Raw genomic sequence first — 17,450 nt, forward strand, 5'->3', positions numbered from 1 at the left:
AAGAGAATTAAATAAGGGTTTGCAGCATCACTGGTTCTAAAGATCGATCCGAATGAATTTTACTACCAAAAATGTTCAACCTTGGTACTCGATCGTATTTCAACAGTTGACAGTCCGATACTACGGAATGTTACAACTGGCGCGGTTTATCAAATGTTCGGGAGGTTGCCCCTGTATTGGCTCCATTTTTTAGGCTTGGGTTTCCAGAACGTGGCCCGGTGAACCGCCTCCGACGTTTACGACCATTAAGACCGCCATAAATTTCGCAAACGCTTTTTTCGACGCACTGTATAAATTTAAATAAACTTCTTTCGAAGTCGTTAATTGTATTAACGTCTCCATTCGGCTCTTGATGCGACGTTTTAGTTCCATCATGCGCGAAGAAGATCAAAATACGAGCTTGTTAGCAATCGGGGGATCATTTATCGCTCGTCGTTAAGTACACATTACGCGCTCGGAAAATTACTGGTGCCTCGTGAATTATACGTGCAAACAAGTATCGCTGGATGCCAGTGTTCCTTTAGAAAACTTGGAACACTTTCAGAGGTCGAGTTGTTGAGTTTCCCCTGAAAACAGAAATCGATTGATTAATTCTATTTGGTACGTCACGAGCAAAGGCCATAAATCCCTAACCAACACTAACCTCGCGCAAACTTAGCGGTGGCGTCTCGACGCCAAGTACGTGAAAAATTATACGCCACCGCGTATACCTGGCGCTGGAGCTACCGCGTATCTTTTACTTGTAAATAATTTTTAATTTACAACTCTTCAAACAATGTGTTATCAGTTATCACCCGTACTTAATATTATAAATGCGAAAGCAACTCTGTCAGTCTGTAACTTTTTCATCACGCTTAAACTGCTGACCAGATTTCGATAAAATTTGGCAAGGAGATAGATTGCATCCCGAGGAAGGACATAAGGCTATATTTTACTTTGATAAAAATAAAATTTCGGTTCGAAATCTCAATATTTGTAAATAAAGAATCGAAAATAACGATTGAAACATCTATGTTACGGAAAACAAAAGACAGTCACTGATTGATTCACGAAGGTTCACGTGGTTGAATTGTCAGTCGAACGTAAATGACATAAAATACATTCACCTGGTTGAACTGTCAGTCGAACGCAAACGACGATAAAAAAAATGTATATACATGTCGAATTGAATAGCCTTCTCCTTTTTCGAAGTCGGTTAATAAAATGAATAGTATATCACGCATGTGGAAGCGCGGAGCGCAGCTAGTTACTATAAAAAACAATACATATATTAACGAATTTAATATGTATGTATATATCCACGAGCATCGATCGACCCTACATCCAATCAACAATTCAACGCTCAACACTATTCATTTTTTTAAACTACGCAATCTGGGAAGCTTTTGATTTCCAAATAATTGTCGAATCACCTTCGTAGCCCTGAAAGAATTGATAAAGGCCCTCCAATTTTCGGTTCTAAAATGACGTAAAGATCCGCGTCGATTTTGAAGACGGTCTGGTGTCGTACGTCGGTCGTAGACCACCGGTCCTGTCTATTATTGTCATCAAAGTTACAATACGAGCGCAACGACGAAGTCCTCTGGAGGGGGCCAGCGGGACGGTACATTCATCCGCGTTCAAGAGATCGTCGGCAGACGGCAGTTCGTTCACTAGGTTCACCATGGCGATTCATAGTCTCGCGGGTGTTCCATTAATGAGGGGTTCCTCGTTGCGGTTAGCCGCGACTGTTATTATAGCTGCTCATAACAGTCAAGCATCGCGGGCGACGGTCGGGGGTCTGGCAGGCGTGTCGCGGCGTCTCGCGACTATGAGCCATCGAGCGTCTATTTTCACGCGAGCGTCGCTCCTTGTTGCGTGATCCGCGCAAGTATCCAACGGTGCACAGACTCCGTGCAGCAATTAACCCTGGGAAATCGCATCTGGTCGAGCTTAACCTCCGAGGTCGCTCGAGAACCGACAATTAAATTTCATCGACGTCGAATTCGAAGGAGTTAATAGCAATTATGGGAGGATGGTAATGTTGGTATAGGAGTACGTTGAAGGGGGCGTGGAAAGGGGTACATAAATACGGGCAGAAGGATATTAACTGCTTTACCTCCTCGGTATTGCGGAGGTAGAACGAGGAGTTTCTTTGCAAATTCATCTGGAGAATAATGAAAATTGAGATTTATTCTTACAAAATTTGTGACGTGACACTGGATTAAAAATAGAATGTACTGGAAATGTATGAAGTCAGCTCAGACTCCAAAGTTTACGTTTGATACATTTCATTCGTCCACAGGATTGTTCGTCGTACCTTTTTTCCATCGTATTCTCAATGAATACGACATGTTTTCGTGTACCTTTACCCTGTATTCTTCCCATTAAAGCACTACGAATCGAGCACACCATTTTCCTGCTTAGGCAGTTAACATCACTGCCCAAGGGATCCTCCCGAACAATCCCGCGAGAGCTCATAGCTCGCAGCGTCCATCATCGAAGTAGCTCGTTAAAGAGCGTTCAGTTCCGACAGCCGGCAAATACGTGTTCCGTAATTATTTAATGGAGGCGGCAGTTAATCGCGAGAGCGTCCAGAGGAACGGTTGTACGTTTCGTTAATGCGTCATAAGTTCAGAGATGATCTCGCCGAGCCAATCGCGGGCCCTCGGAACAGCGGGACTCGAGCGTGTCATTAAGTAACGTCCAGCGGGCTCGAGAGCCGGTTGTCATCTCTCGACACGGGAATCTTCGCCAAGAGGCGAACGTAACACCGTCGTTAATTGCACTCTCTCTTAATACTTCAATTATAATTTTATTAGCGAACCGTCCCGCCACTGTTCGCTTTAATCCGCGACAGTGAGCGCCAATATCGCGACGAATTAAAACAATCGCACGTTTCGGTGTTTTACCATCCCCCCGCCACTGGATTTCACTGATCGAAATCGACATAAAACTGTCGAGCAAGTGAATTCGAATATAATATTGAAATTCTGTTTAAAACTATAGATATGAACATAAATTATATGTGAATGTAAAAATCAATCAATCCTAAAACAAAACACTATCGAACGTGAGGCATGCGATCATTTGGCAGTTCGGGCAGTCTGAATTAAGAAATACAAGGAAGAACATATGAAAAAAACATTTGTGATTTTTCTATCGTCCCTGCTACTCGTATATACCAATAAAATTTTTGATGGCGACTGTTGAAATAGGATGACAAATATTTTAATTTTGTTCCTTTCACCTAGACTCTAATTTTCCTCAGGTAAGCGAGAAGACGAAGCACGCAGACGCAACCGAAAATAAATTCATCCACCGTCGTCAACATCCCTGTTAACTACTTTCGCAGGCCAAATGCGAGTGGGCGAGTCGCATTAAAACAATAAATCTCCATCGTCCTCTCCCCTAGCCAAAATTCCCGGAGCGTATTATCGCGCCGTAATTCTTGTGGAACAGAAAGGCATTTTTTCGCACGTTTAAGCTCGGCCCCGAGACGACGCCAAGGAGTCTCCCGTCGTCGTCGTCGGAGCGAAGGCAATAGCCTCGCACAGCAGACGTCTGCGGAAAGAAGCAAATTAATTTAACCTTCCGAAACGTTTGCACGTAATACAACGGCGTGTCGACGAAGAAAGGGGGCCAGAGGGCCAAATCGCAAAGAGAGAAATCCAGCCAGACAGTGGAGGGCGTGGGAGATACATTTATAAACTCTTCTCCCTGTGTCTCGAAATCGGCTGGATAAAAGCGGGATCCACCTAAATGGTAAAAGTAAAGATAAAACGTAAGATAAAAGATAAAGTTTTACCTTAAACCGGCGGACCACGGATAATCCGTGCCTCGGAATCTTTTAGCCCAATTGGATCCTTCGCATCGAATCATTGCGCTCCACTTAATCGATCGTCCGTGAAATTGACTGACGAGTGACTCGCCGCTTCGGGCCACCCTTTGTTTCTCAATCGAAAGGATCCCGAGTTACGGATTGCGTTGCGAGGTATCTTCTGAATCGAGCTTCGAGGGGACTGATGGACACGTCCGATTTCAAGCAAATACAATGGCTAAACCGGACGTCGAGATTATTCTTAAGACGAAAGAATTATTTGCAGCCATCGTCTCGCTATGCTTAAGCGAAAACAGATCGTGTAGCTTAGATTTGTTCGCTATTTCGTATTCGTTGCTTGAGGTACAGGGTTTGTCGAAAGCTACATGAAGTACTTTTATTTTAAAAGTGCTTCTAGTGCATATGTGACTTAATTTAGCCTTTTTCACGAAAGAAATTTAAAATCCTAGGTACTTATATTATAACTTTGTATAAAACTATCAAACTTAACACACCTGTTGATAAACGAGGAAGTTTCTTAAGGGACGTGGAACATATGGTATTTAGTAATTAAAAATTTCCCCATAAAAGTACACTTTTCTTAGAAACGGTTAGGCCAAACTTTTCAACTTATTTATCAACTTTGAACATTTTTAAAATTTAACCATTTGGAATTTTAACAAAATTCTCGATCTGTTTTCAGTTCTATCGTTTCTATACATTATGCAAATAAGAAAATTAAAAAAATCAATTAAATCCAGAGACAAGTGCACCTTCGTACCAAAAACCTTACTTTTCAGGAGACGCAAAAACCTAAAAATTGTTATTTCCCGCTCGATTGCGGATATAAATGTTATGCAATCTTATTTCTTTTTATCAAAATTGATTAACACACCTTTTTTGATAATTTACTGTCTTTTTTATTTTCGAAAACTATACTCTATGGATGTAATCAAGGTAACCATCTCGAGTTACTGGTACGTTCCAGAAAAAAAGTCCTCGAGTGCAAAGGTTTAATATGCCGTAAATCGTACGCAGTTCTCCGCGATAAATCGATCTACCCCCTCGAGCGCAGCTTGTTTGCGACCAGCAAAAGCGAAGCAGCGACCTAGGCCGGTTGTTTCTAAACTGGTCGACCGGTTCTTTCGTAGGAGGCACCCGGAAGCGACGACGTTGGCGAATTCAGTGACACTAGAGGAGTGTCCCGTCAGGTTTGAGAATGGATACGTTCTCGTGCCGCGCCCGACGAGGACCGTCGGAGGCGCGTGCAATCTGACGTCTGGGACACCGAACCGCTTTGTATCGGTCGCGTTTCAACAAGCGAGTTCCATTATTTCCACACGTATTGTAATACGGCAAGCGGATTCCATTAAGCCAACAAATGCGCGCATACATAATCTCACCAAGGCCCAGTCGGAATCTCGCGCGTCGGTATCCATTTCTCGGGAGCATTTCTCAAACGGATGAGAGCCGACTTCGCGTCTACCATTGTCCGTGATTGTTTCGTCTACTGGATTGTTGCGTCTGCCGTACATCAAATTTAAATGTTCGCGCGTGCCGCGATGGAGTCTCATATTCGAGCATGTTGGAAGGTGTCGAGAGGAGGCGAGGGTTGAAGAGTGGTCTTCGAAGAAAGTCGAAATTGATAAGATGACGATGGAAGATGAGAGTTAAGAATCACGCAAAGTATTTCGTCTGTTCGTAAGATCGCCTACTTCTCTACTTAGTTTTTATGTATGCCTAGAGGAGTAATTATTGCGAAATAAATTACGAAACTAATTAAGCGGTGAGACTTATCCTAGGACTCATTAATTCAGCGAAAGGTTAAAGAGCTACGTATTATCTATAATTTTCTGAGAAAATGTAACGCAAAGATCTGACCATACAACGACTAAGTGAACAGTAATGATCGTTTGCTTTACGAGTCGTGGAAGACCTGAATCGAACATCGAGCGCGATGGTTCTCGAGACTCGATATAAAATAATTAACTTTCTTGAAACACGACTTATAGTCGAGAAGACGAAGCCTCGTAATCTCGAAAACGTACCATCACGCCCACGCGTAGTGGAGCAACATCTCGATCCTTCTCTCATTCGAACATTCGGAGCTTCGAAAACTATTTCTCGATGTTCGCTTTCCACTCCAATTCGAATTCCACGGACGACGTCACCAGAAACTCAACGCTGCATTCCCGCCAAGCCGCGTCTTGATGTTTCATTACGTTGACTAATTTCGTCGGGCCTCCAGGTCCGTTGATTCGATTACCAAGCCAAGATTGAGACTCGACGATAAATTCCACGTTGGAAAGAGGAGAGGGGGCGATCGCGTTGCACAACGAGTGATAAGAATCTCGGGCGAGAACTAGCGAATGCTTCGCTCGCGTTTACAGAATGGCATGACGTTGCTAGCGCGGGCGCGGCGCACCAGACACGGCTGTCGCGGGATCGCAGAAATAGCTAACCGCGCATCCGGGAAACTAAGGGTCCGTGAAATATATTTCGCTACGTTGACAAAGCGCGTATACCGTTTGGAAACTTCGAAAATTTCGAGCGCCATTTGTTAGAGAGTGGCAAGCTCGCGACCACGTGCGTCGCCTTTGTCGCTCGCGAATGCGACGAGAAGATACGAGAAGAAATGCTCCAAATAACGCTCGATACGTGGATACTCTCCAAAAAAAAGTTTTCGATAGCCATTCCATCTGGTGTCAATCGCAATTTGTTTGAATTGTCTCTATGATGAGATAACCGTGGCAAAAAATGTGAAATCTTCATTATCAATAATGAAGCTCTCAAGTTTGAAACAAAGAGAACTCTTTACTATTTGTACGAAATTATGAAACCTGAGAAAGAAGAAATAATCTGTATATGCGATTTTAGAGATGTAATGCTACGTATTTCACAAGTTATAGCACAAAGATACAGATAACAAAAATATGGAAAACATAAAATGGATGTGCTTTTGCGACGATATTCTCGAAAACGGTCAACTATTGGTTCGCGACTCGCGAAACGATACTTCTGTGACTGTTCTCGGAATTATGACTGCGGATTAGCGTGAAAAATGGATTGTTTTCGTCCGGCGGTCGACGCCTAATTGTGACACGTGACAGAATTATTCATTGTCACGCGTGTAAGTGCGACCGTCTCAGCCGTAAGCCGCGATTTCCGAAACGCATTTTACTTGTCCGCCCGCAAGACGTGTGGCCTGAATTATCCCGCCTCGGATGTCGCGTATGTGACATCAACTCTAGACACCGAAGACCTAAATGTCCCCAAAAAGCACGATCTGGATTACAATTAAAAATTGTTCAAATTCTTGGAATATATCTACCGAATTCATACTTGAATAAAACTCAGAAAAAAAGTATTGCTAGAAAGTATCAGCAAAAAGAAGATGGCTACTTATGTATTTAAATAGTACTGCATATTTATATTAAAGGAAGAAGTCAACCAAGCGACTCGTTTGAAAAAAGGAAAAATCTCTGACTATGAAGGATTTTATATTCATTCTAAAACGAGCAAACATTCGAGCCCATGGAATAAATAGGTGGAATAAATAGCCGGAAAAGCATAAACAGTCGTCGCCAGTAGAATCGGGGTTTCATTTCGTGGAAGGCATCGGTCAGAGCAGAACGCTCGACGCCCAACCTCTCGGCTGGATCAAAGAAACCGAAGCAGCCGCGAAATCTCGGACGGTCATCGGTAACGCCTAACTAGGTACGAGATGAGACACCCTCGTTATTATATCGCGGAATTCCTTTCCGCGTTCAGCGCGTCTCAGACCGTGGATAGTGGTCACGATGTACGTAAATCTTTCCCCGTGGTTACAGCCGCCTGGCATTACGTTGATGCACTATTTATAAACACGTGACATCGAGACGAGTGGTTGGTGCGGGTGGGCCAAGAAAACCCGTGGCTGCCGCCCGAGTAGTTTCGTGTTCTCGCCTCTTCTCATCCACCTGCTCGCATGTACTGCTCGGCGCGGATCGTGCCTTCTTATTCCCTTTCCGACTCGTCCGAACGTTCTCCATTTCCCTTTTCCTCTGTCCGTCTTATTAAATTCCCGACATCGCGTGCTCCCTCCTCTTCGGGACCCGCAGACTTCCCTCGTTTCCCCAGAAACGGAGCACAACGTCTGGAGCTCCCTCGCGACACTTGTCGCGCGGGGTCTAAGATTACGCTTGGAAATCGAGGCAAATGAATTGAGGCTGCTGTTGTGTATTGTGAGATAGTTTAAATTCTGGATTTTAGGTTTTCAAAACTTGATGTTTCATACTTGGTATCAACGTGTAAGGTCCTTTGGGAAAGATGCACCAGCCATCGCTTACAAGAAGATGACCCACGTTCAGGAGTGATTCTAACTCAAATAAAGCATCTGAAAAACAAACACTTGCCTCAGAGGAGTCCACTATCGATATCTTTACCTTACATATACAAGAAACTAACCCTTTCAAACAATAATTTCTACAACCTTGACCTCATAGGCGACGGCACCAGAGGATCCACGCCAACCCAATCTCTCACATTTCGAAGTGTCTTACCCTACGATCTCCTAGACTCGCCATCCGTCGAATCGCGTCCGTATATCGGATTCAGACCCCCGACGTGGCGGACCAGGGGCTCTTTTCTGCTCATGGGAAACAGTTTGGGCGCGTTAAACCTGTTCCGCGGTTCCTCGAATCCGCCGTGTCCTTTGATCACGGGAGCCTTTGAGTCTCGGAACGGTACGCATACGTGGTCGATGCACACGGTCGGTGCATCTTGCACGCGAGCAAAGGAACGCCACCGTGATACCTCTGCCTTGCTCTCTCTCACCCCTCGTCCTCGTTCTCCGCGACTCGGCAACCGTCTGACGGATTTTCGGTGCACGGGGTATCGCGGCAAAGGGTGAATTAATGTCGATGAGAGCGAGCGCAGTTAATAAACCGGACTTATTAAACGATTACATTAACGCAACCGTCCCCGGAGATTAATGCACTCGGCTACGGAACGTCTCACTCGTTCGCGGGCAGGCGAGTATATATACGAAGAAAGGCAGAAGCCGACAAGAAATATGATCTACACGGTGTGGGCACCGTATCGCGGTAGCCTCGAGATAATTACGGCCACGACCGGCGATAATTTTTCTGTATCGAAGGGCTGAGAGAGCCTCGTATGCGAAAGCTGCCCCGATAAACGATCGCCTCGACGTTCCCTCCTACCTCCCTTAATTGGCGGGAAATCCATTAGAAAGGCGCCCGAACGGACGTAATTAGTGGATGGACCAGCTCCTCTAACCTGGAGAGGGTGACGGCTGTGTGGTGACTCTCGTTCCCACCTTGTAATTACGTTTCTACGGAACTGGCGTGTCGTTAAACAATTTGTTTGACCCGGAGTGGTCGCTAGACCTCCTGGAAGCGTGTGGTTTGACTTAGTGGGTCTCGCCCTGCGAGCGGTTAGTAGAACTGGGTCGTCGAATTTGCCTGCTGGAACAGGGTGAAACGATTGCGAAAAGTTCTATGCAAAGGGAATGTCTTGAAGTGAACGAGTTCGATATTGAGTCTCTACCAGATGTATTTAACCAATCGGCTGTGGCGTTCTCTTTTCAGAGCGCGCACCTATGTGCCGTGAGAATCAAACTACGACGGGTACATTCGTCAAACACAGAGTAATATTGGATCGCAAAGACGGCTATATATTAGGTCCTTCCAAAAGTTCGTGCCACTTATACTTCTGCTACTCACATTAATATGTGAAACCTACTCTTAAATAACCAATGGCAACTACATTTTACGCATGACGAGTATACTCGTCAATCACAGCCGACTGGTTAATCTTCGATATTTCCTACCTCGCAGCAGTGAATAACACTCCTTTATGCCACCGCCAAGGCCCAGGCGCTACAGGGAAAATCCAGCTTCGATTGGTCGTTAGATCTCGGCAAGGTGAAAACGATCTAACACGGCTGGCCGAAGGAAAAACCAGAACGGCGGACAGCATTGCAAATAAACGGCGATCGGTACCTCTGGCGCGAATAATTTCCATCGACGTGCCTTCCTTAATCGTTCCCAGGTCAACCTAATGAATAAGAAACACGGTGATTTATCCCCGATATTAATTATTAATTGCGTCACGAATATTCATAAGACACCGACGGTTGAGCGATAATTTCTGTCGCGGCCTGAGCCCAACGTTCCGTGATAATGTATCCAAAATGGCGATCAAACGTCGTGAAAAACCGCAACGATAATGGACAGCGGATAGACACGGCTGGCGCATACGGGTTCACCTGTGCAATCGAGTATGCAAAACGGTGACTTCGCTCGCGTTACGCGACTCACGGTGGCGGTGGCAGGCCGCGACGCGGGAAGGTCGTTAATCAGCCAATTGCAATCATCGCGCGGCACAGGTACAGTGCTGGTGATTGGCTAGCAGCCGTCTCTCGCGTGTCGCCTCTATCCGGCCGAGAGCCACTATCCACTCTAATAGAGCCTCGGACCCCCGACTCGAGTCCCGATACGCGTCGTGCTCTCCACGTAAACTCGTTTGCTCCATCGTCCGCCAGGTAGATCAAAAGGACGTCTAAATATCGACGAATGTCGAAACTGCGGATCGGCACGATGGATACTGCGATCACATTTGATAGAGGGTGTCCATAGTGTTTGCTTTGATAGTTTTTCTTTAGCGAAATTAAAAAATTTTATTTGATATGAAGAGATCTGCTGTTTCTTAACACTGGTTAAATGTCACTCGTCTACTATAGATCTGCACCTTCTATATTTATATCACCTTATTATATCACCTTATACATTTTAACACATTGTTGACCCAGTGAAATGTTAACTCGCTTTTGCGCTTGCATTATGTATTTCAATTCATGAAACTCCATCTCAGTATTTAGGTTTATATCACTCAGTAGTTTATATCACATTCGACTACGAAATAATAGCCGGTAACATGAAGACGCTTCTGTATGAAATTACCGGTGAACGTGTTAAGTTGAAGATTAAGTTAAAATACATGTTCAATTGTACATATTTACCACGATTTGTAAAGCTACTTAGAGGAATTCAGCTCGCCATAATATATGACACAATGTCATCACAATTACCAGGCCAAATGTGAGATAACTGTGTTTTACAATCGATCCACCCAGGTTAAGTGTCCCAATAGTCAGGACGCATGCACCTGTCCAGGCAACAGCCATCAAATTAGTAAACTACTGACTCCAATCGTGTACGTACTTCGCTAGTCACCCACGGTTGGTTTTGCCCGTGACTCGTTGCATTCTACGCAAGGTAAAAAGTGTCTCATTCTAAAGGACGTTCTCCGCGATCAAGCTCCCAGCAGTTCCCAAAGAAAACACCCAATCCGTCGTTGCGGTCTGGGTGCTCTGTCATCGAGGATCGTTCAACCGAGGAACCTCTCGGACTCGATTGTCTCCGAGACGCGAAAAATCGCGAGGGACGGCGGCATTAAGTGGCTCGAAGTGTGCAAGATTAGAGCTGCCAGGCGGGTTGGCAAGAACACGCGTAGGTGTAAAAATGTCTTGGCAGGGAATCGTCACGCTCGGATGACCAGTGTCCATCCAGTCGGACATCCTGCGGCGAGGGGTGATGGCTCCCCCACACAGAGGTTCGCGTGGAACAGAGGAATTCTCCGCGGTCGACGGTGCATCGGGGCCCGCGAGCTCTTTGCCTACGCAGTGGCGTCGCTAGACTCCATGGCATACGTTTGGGAGCTTCAACGAACCCCCTACCCTACCAAGAGAATCCTCAGGGACGAGTCATGTACCAACTCTTGACATTTCAACCTTAAACTTTACAGTTGCACGAGGTACATTGATAGTAATTTATAATGACTCAAATGACACGTAGAAATTTACGTAAATACATGCGAATGGAACAACTCTAATAAAATGGAGACGATCACATACACGAGTATTTCAGCATTAAACCGAATCAGAGCTCGAGAGTTCATACATAGAACATCCATAAAGTAAGAAACTAAATCTCTTGAAATATTAATTTTTAAATTTCTAGGGAATACCTGCGCAGAAATGTTGCATCGTGCATCCCCTCTGTCGCTGTCCCTGGCGACGCCACTGAACCTTGCCCATCCACCGTCGCGGCTCCCGTGGTAGAGGCAAATTCCGCTCGGTAATTATCCTGACGTGCAACATTTGTTAGGCCGCTGTCACCGGGCGGAGCTCGTTCGTCTCCTGGAAACAGGCGTCGTCCACGACCTGGTCGACAAAAGGGCTGGTAATCGGCCTGGACGCCGCGCACCGTGACGTTACGAAGTTATTCCCGTAGAGGGTCGGGTTTTTGCACACCACCCTGGGCACAGAGGCTGCTCGATGAAGCAATATCTCGCGAGTTCGTTTCGAATCCTGGTGGCGGTTTTATCGGCCAGGGAATGCGAGGTCCTGCCAGAAGATATTCTTCCACCCGATCAACAGGACCCCTGGATCACTTTATTTTGTCACCAGGTACAACAGGTTCCGAAAGAATTGGACGTTAATGCTACAATGATGCTTGATAGATGCTTTAGGATTTGATGTTTAATCGCAAGGTACAAATATAAACGGCACGATCTAAACAAAAAAAAAGCAATAGTCATATAAGGTAGGGCCTCCTCGAACCTTCGAACTTTTTCCTGTAAGATTTATTTATATCCACGATAGTTTAGGCATTATCACTCTGTAACAGTTTGGCTGCAAACAAACCTTCGTCTCGAGAAGTAGCGAGCTAATCGGCTGCGATATAGTAGAATCTTTAGATATTAGAATAAATGCTACATTATAAGATTATAAGAAAGATTATAAAGAAAAGAGGGTTATCCTCTTCCTACCGACCACGAGGCTACCCCATCCTACCGACCAAGTAACCCTTGTATAAAGAGTGCTACTTTGCCAAACCCTTTCATGACACTGTTTCCATCATCGAAGACTCTTTTCCAAGCACATTCGTCCCGCGTGTATTACCATTTCGTTCGTCCGTTGAAGAGGAAACTCGACGGTGTCGAGTGAGAACGTCGTTGCGGTTGGAATCGAGGTGGACAGCCGGTAAATCGAGAAGAACGGGGGAACGAGAATCCACGGGCGCGATTATCGAAGCGTGTGCCGGCTGACGACAATAAGAGGCCTTAAACGCGACGTCGAGCCGTCGTTTCCCGGGTCTAAGCGCGACGTTGATAAATAATCATTGGCGTATAGACGCGAGCATCTACATGCAGGTGTACGACACGGCCGGGTTGCAACGTCGCGACACCTGGTGCTGATTAACGAATCGGGGAATCGGTTCTGGTCAGGTAGAAGGCTAAGTGGCCGGCTAAATTGCCGTGTTATTCTTGTAAACCGCGGCATCCCCGACTATCCAATTACCGGACGAGGTGGCGAGATGTCTCGGTCCCCGGGATACACGCGTTCCAGCAGTGACTCGGACTCGCGGTTTTTTTTAACGCCGCCGACACCATTAAGGGCAGCTAATGAGCACGGATGGAAAAAATTAATCGGTAAATTTCGCGCGGCAACCTCCAACCAGCTGCAAGTCTTCCGTGTTTTCGCGATCACCGAATGTAACAAGTGTCGTTTCGCCTGGGTCCTGTCTTAATGATGGTCCCGCTCGCGCGTCGTCAGTGAAATTGCGGGGATTTCTTAATAGAACGTCGACTTACCTAAATAACTTAGTACAAACACAATTTCGATCCACTGACGAGCCCAGACTATCCGTCAGCATGATTTCGTCATCTCAGGGATCATTGGCATCTTACCGCATCACCAATAGCCTCGTCTGCTATTCTGCAAAATTATGTGCAGAATACAGACTTACTTAACAGGTAAACAGAAAAGATTAGTCAGCTACCTGCGATTCATAATATACATATATGTAAATACTCGGATACGAGCCGATTGCCGAAGAATTCCTAATGTTTATTAGACAGTCTATTACTCCACATTTTCTATAAATCGTACTTTATTATCCAAAGAGAGTACGAAATAGCGGTTTAATTTTTGATTTCTGCTCGTGTACGGTAGCATAATACATGTTTCGAATGGAAAGGAGCATCCGTAACGAATAACGGTAAGTACGTTAACTATCTTGGTTCGGATGTATATATGTATATTCGCTTCTCATCTCCAGTTTTTAGTCGCATGAAAAGAAGTATCGTTTCATTTTGATATAAAATGAGACGCTGGAAACCTGATCGAAGCGTGTAAACTTTCTAAGGAAGACCGGATCTCGAGAGAACATTGTCCGATGCTGATAAGCAGTCTGTATAATTTCCGATTTATCTGCCTGTCATACTCGCGATAGGCGGGTTTGCAACATACTTTATAATCAAGCGATCGTTTTACTGAATTGACACGATGCTGGTGCGGCGATCGAACGCAACATGGATGAAAGAGACACCGCGCAAAAAAATTGTAGAAAAAGAACGACGAATGACAAGGAATATCAGAAACCGGGCTTACCATCTGAGACATTTAATGTCATCGATCGGTGTAATTAATACACTTGTCGTAATTCGTTTAGCTGCTATCGTTACGACTACATTTTTCTTGGCCGATCTTTTCACCGCTGATAATTCGACGTAACAACCGCGCTACTCGAATACGTGACTTTTCTTCCAAATCGTTTGGCAACGCCAGGTTGCCGCGCATGAGGGGATAATCCTCGATCTTATCAAAGAATTATGGTATCATTTCGTGACATTAGATTACTTTTACACTTATGTATGGAAAGTAATGTCAGTGGTTGAGACATTTTTAAGTGGTTTTTAATTGGCACAGTATTTATTATGGCGCCAGTTGCTTAGAGTACTGTGGCGATAATTAAATGAAATTATATTATTAACACTTCGTGAACCTTACTATTACATAAATATATTTATATTATTAGTTTTTTAAATAAAATACTTGGATGGACATCATTTTTTTATTGAGCAACCATTGAAATTTATTTCTTTGATTCCTATTTTTATGTGACGGAACCTCGAAGTTCCACTGACACAGACATTGTTTACCGTCTCGAATTTTATTGTATTCCTCTGATTATAGGAATCATGTTTGCAAGAAACCACGTCCTCGAGCAGAATCGAGTTTTCTCGACGAACAAAATACAACCATGGAGACCGCTACAAACAAAGCAGTCTATTATCATTGAGATCGCCATCAAGGCAAGAATTTAGCTATTGTGTGGCGCCACGATGATTTTGGTGAAATCATTTAAAATTGTTTTGTGATAATTCCCCGAACGAATTGAAGTTTTCAAAATTACGCGTAGAAACTCCAATCGTCGTAGTCCTCTTTGAAAAGTGCTAAGATATACTCGGATTGACCAAGTGGGGAATTAAAGAAGAAGCTGGGAAAAATGGGGAAACAGGTCCCGAAGATGTCGGCTCGTGTTGTCAACGCCATCAGAAGTCTGAGCGAGGCTCAGGGCTCCACATCGAAGGAGATCATGAGCTACATCATGGCTCAGTATAGCGCTCCCGAGACGTCTATACAGAGACAGGTACTTGGTTTCATTTTTGACTGACAAACACATATTCGATAGTCCACGTAGCTTTCTCTGGATGCATGCATGCGTCTATATCGCTCAACAAGTTAATAACCCCACAAATTATATTCTCCTCGATCGATATGTCCCCTATTACGACTATTAAATATATGGAAAGAAATGTCAGTGGTTGAGACATTATAAAATGATTTTTAATTGGCATAGTATTTATTATAGCGCCAGTTTCTTAGAATACTGTGGCAACGATTAAATGAAATTATATTATTGATACTTCACGAACTTTACTATTACAAAAATATATTTATATTATTAGTTTCTTAAATAGAATACTTGAATGGACATCATTAAATGGCCATTATACTATATTATATGTGGCTATATACTATATACAAAAATATATTTATATTATTAGTTTTTTAAATAGAATACTTGAATGGACATCATTAATAGCCATTATACTATATTATATGTGGCTATTATACTATACATTCTCTTCAACTCGCGTCCTCGATCAAATTTCCTATAGTGACCGCTAAAATTTCGTTTTCTAGATGCAGGCAGCCCTGAAGCGCGGCCTGGACTACGGCATCCTGAAGAAGAACAACGGCCACTACTTCCTGAACGCGGAGGCCGACGTACCGCAGCTCGCGTCGAACCTGGCGCCAGTCGAGAGATCCAGACGAAGACGAGGAAGAAGGCGAAGCAGGAAGAGAAGCAGACGCCGAAAGGGTCGACGACGCAGCCGCGGAAGGAGGCGTAGGAGAAGTCGCAGATCCCGTAGGAGGAGGAGCAGAGGAAGAACCGCGAGGACGAAACGGATGGGTTGCACCAGGTGCAGGTGCACCAAGAGGACCAGGGACATGCAGCCCTTGAGTCACGATACGATGGAACCACAACTCCGTGAGGACGACATGTGCGTCTGCGACAAGGAAAGCGACGCCGAGCGCCGTAGCAGGCAAAGCAAAAGCAGGGAACGCAGCCAGAGTCGCAGTCGATCATCGGGCAACAGCGATCGAGATGGCGCGATGGACGATCGACGGGAGATCCCTGATCAAGATTAATGCGACCGGGCGACTTGCTTTATGCTTCATTCGCGCGCATCGTTAGCGGCGACAATCTCTCAGCACGTTGTCAGCGTCGCTCGAAATTCCTCGCGGTATATCTCTAAGCGAAACGACGATACCTCGAGGCGCGTTGCTCGTCACCTAGGGTAAAAATCGTGCACACTTTACGAACACTTTTGTATTATACATTTGTAACCTGTCTTTTTATAGAATGATGTATTTCATATGTACTTATTTCGTTTGATATGGTCTCCTAATAAATTAGTATCGTATGTAGATACAGCTGCTTTCATTACGGTTTGTAAGTTGTTCTAGGATCGTTAAACATTGTACGAAGGCTCCTGCTATACGTGGAATACCAAACATACTTTCCAGAACTGTTTTATCCTCTTCTAGAATGTGTTAATATCGAAGTGTATTTCTTGGATCGTGAAATCAATGGTTATACGAGCCTTCGATAGGTTTTTCAGCGTGAGATCCTGATTTATATAAGACCTCGCACATTTCTGTTTATAGATTCCTTGATCGGAGTAACATTGAGGCACAGACTAGCTCCTCCGGAGATCTTCCAGGACGAGAATTGACTCTAACACGTTCCATTCCATGTATTAGTTTCTATATTAGCCAACGCAGAACTTTCCAAGAAGTTTCGCAAGAAGAAGGTGTGATACATCCTGCAACAACGTTGCCAGTTTCAGGAATTCCGCGGGATTTCTAATCAAACGCGGAAGAATTACGATCAATATCGAAGCCCAGGTTGCGCCTTCGCGGGAACGAGCCAATCGCCGCTCGACCGGACATTTCCCCACAGCGGATTTCTCTCTTTCGTCGATTTTTAAGGGGCAACTTTTCACGGCCGTCCACGAGAACGCATCGGCGGATGCGTTTCAGGCGCGAACGAGGGTCAGGGTCCAGGACTGAGGTAGCCCGAATAAAACCAACGGCCATAACTCTTCCAGCGGTGGGGTCAAGGTGGGTTAGAAAGGATCGAGAAGTGATTAGTGGTATTTACCGGTCCCCACTGAGAGAGAGCCTGCCGATTCCCGGTACGGCTCGGACGTCCCGCGGGGTCCCGCGTACGCG

At 44.9% G+C, this 17,450-nt stretch overlaps 1 protein-coding gene across 1 annotated transcript; it reads left to right on the top strand.

The window, feature by feature from the left end:
• The first annotated feature begins 15,153 nt into the window (after nt 1-15,153).
• Nucleotides 15,154-16,483, top strand: LOC128895065 (serine/arginine-rich splicing factor 7-like). The gene is made up of 2 exons (XM_054157302.1): nt 15,154-15,297; nt 15,855-16,483. The coding sequence occupies exons 1-2, from the start codon at nt 15,154-15,156 to the stop codon at nt 16,362-16,364; spliced, it is 654 nt and encodes a 217-aa protein (XP_054013277.1). The 3' UTR covers nt 16,365-16,483.
• Nucleotides 16,484-17,450: the final 967 nt, after the last annotated feature.

This window comes from Hylaeus anthracinus, unplaced genomic scaffold (genome assembly GCF_026225885.1).
Source record: "Hylaeus anthracinus isolate JK02 unplaced genomic scaffold, UHH_iyHylAnth1.0_haploid 4, whole genome shotgun sequence".
Lineage (NCBI taxonomy): Eukaryota > Metazoa > Arthropoda > Insecta > Hymenoptera > Colletidae > Hylaeus > Hylaeus anthracinus.

Excerpts from the sequence above, each read along its gene's own strand:
- LOC128895065 (XM_054157302.1), top strand. The coding sequence starts at position 15,154 with ATGGGGAAACAGGTCCCGAAGATGTCGGCTCGTGTTGTCAACGCCATC. Across the intron at positions 15,298-15,854 it reads AGACGTCTATACAGAGACAG|ATGCAGGCAGCCCTGAAGCG; the intron begins GTACTTGGTTTC and ends TTCGTTTTCTAG.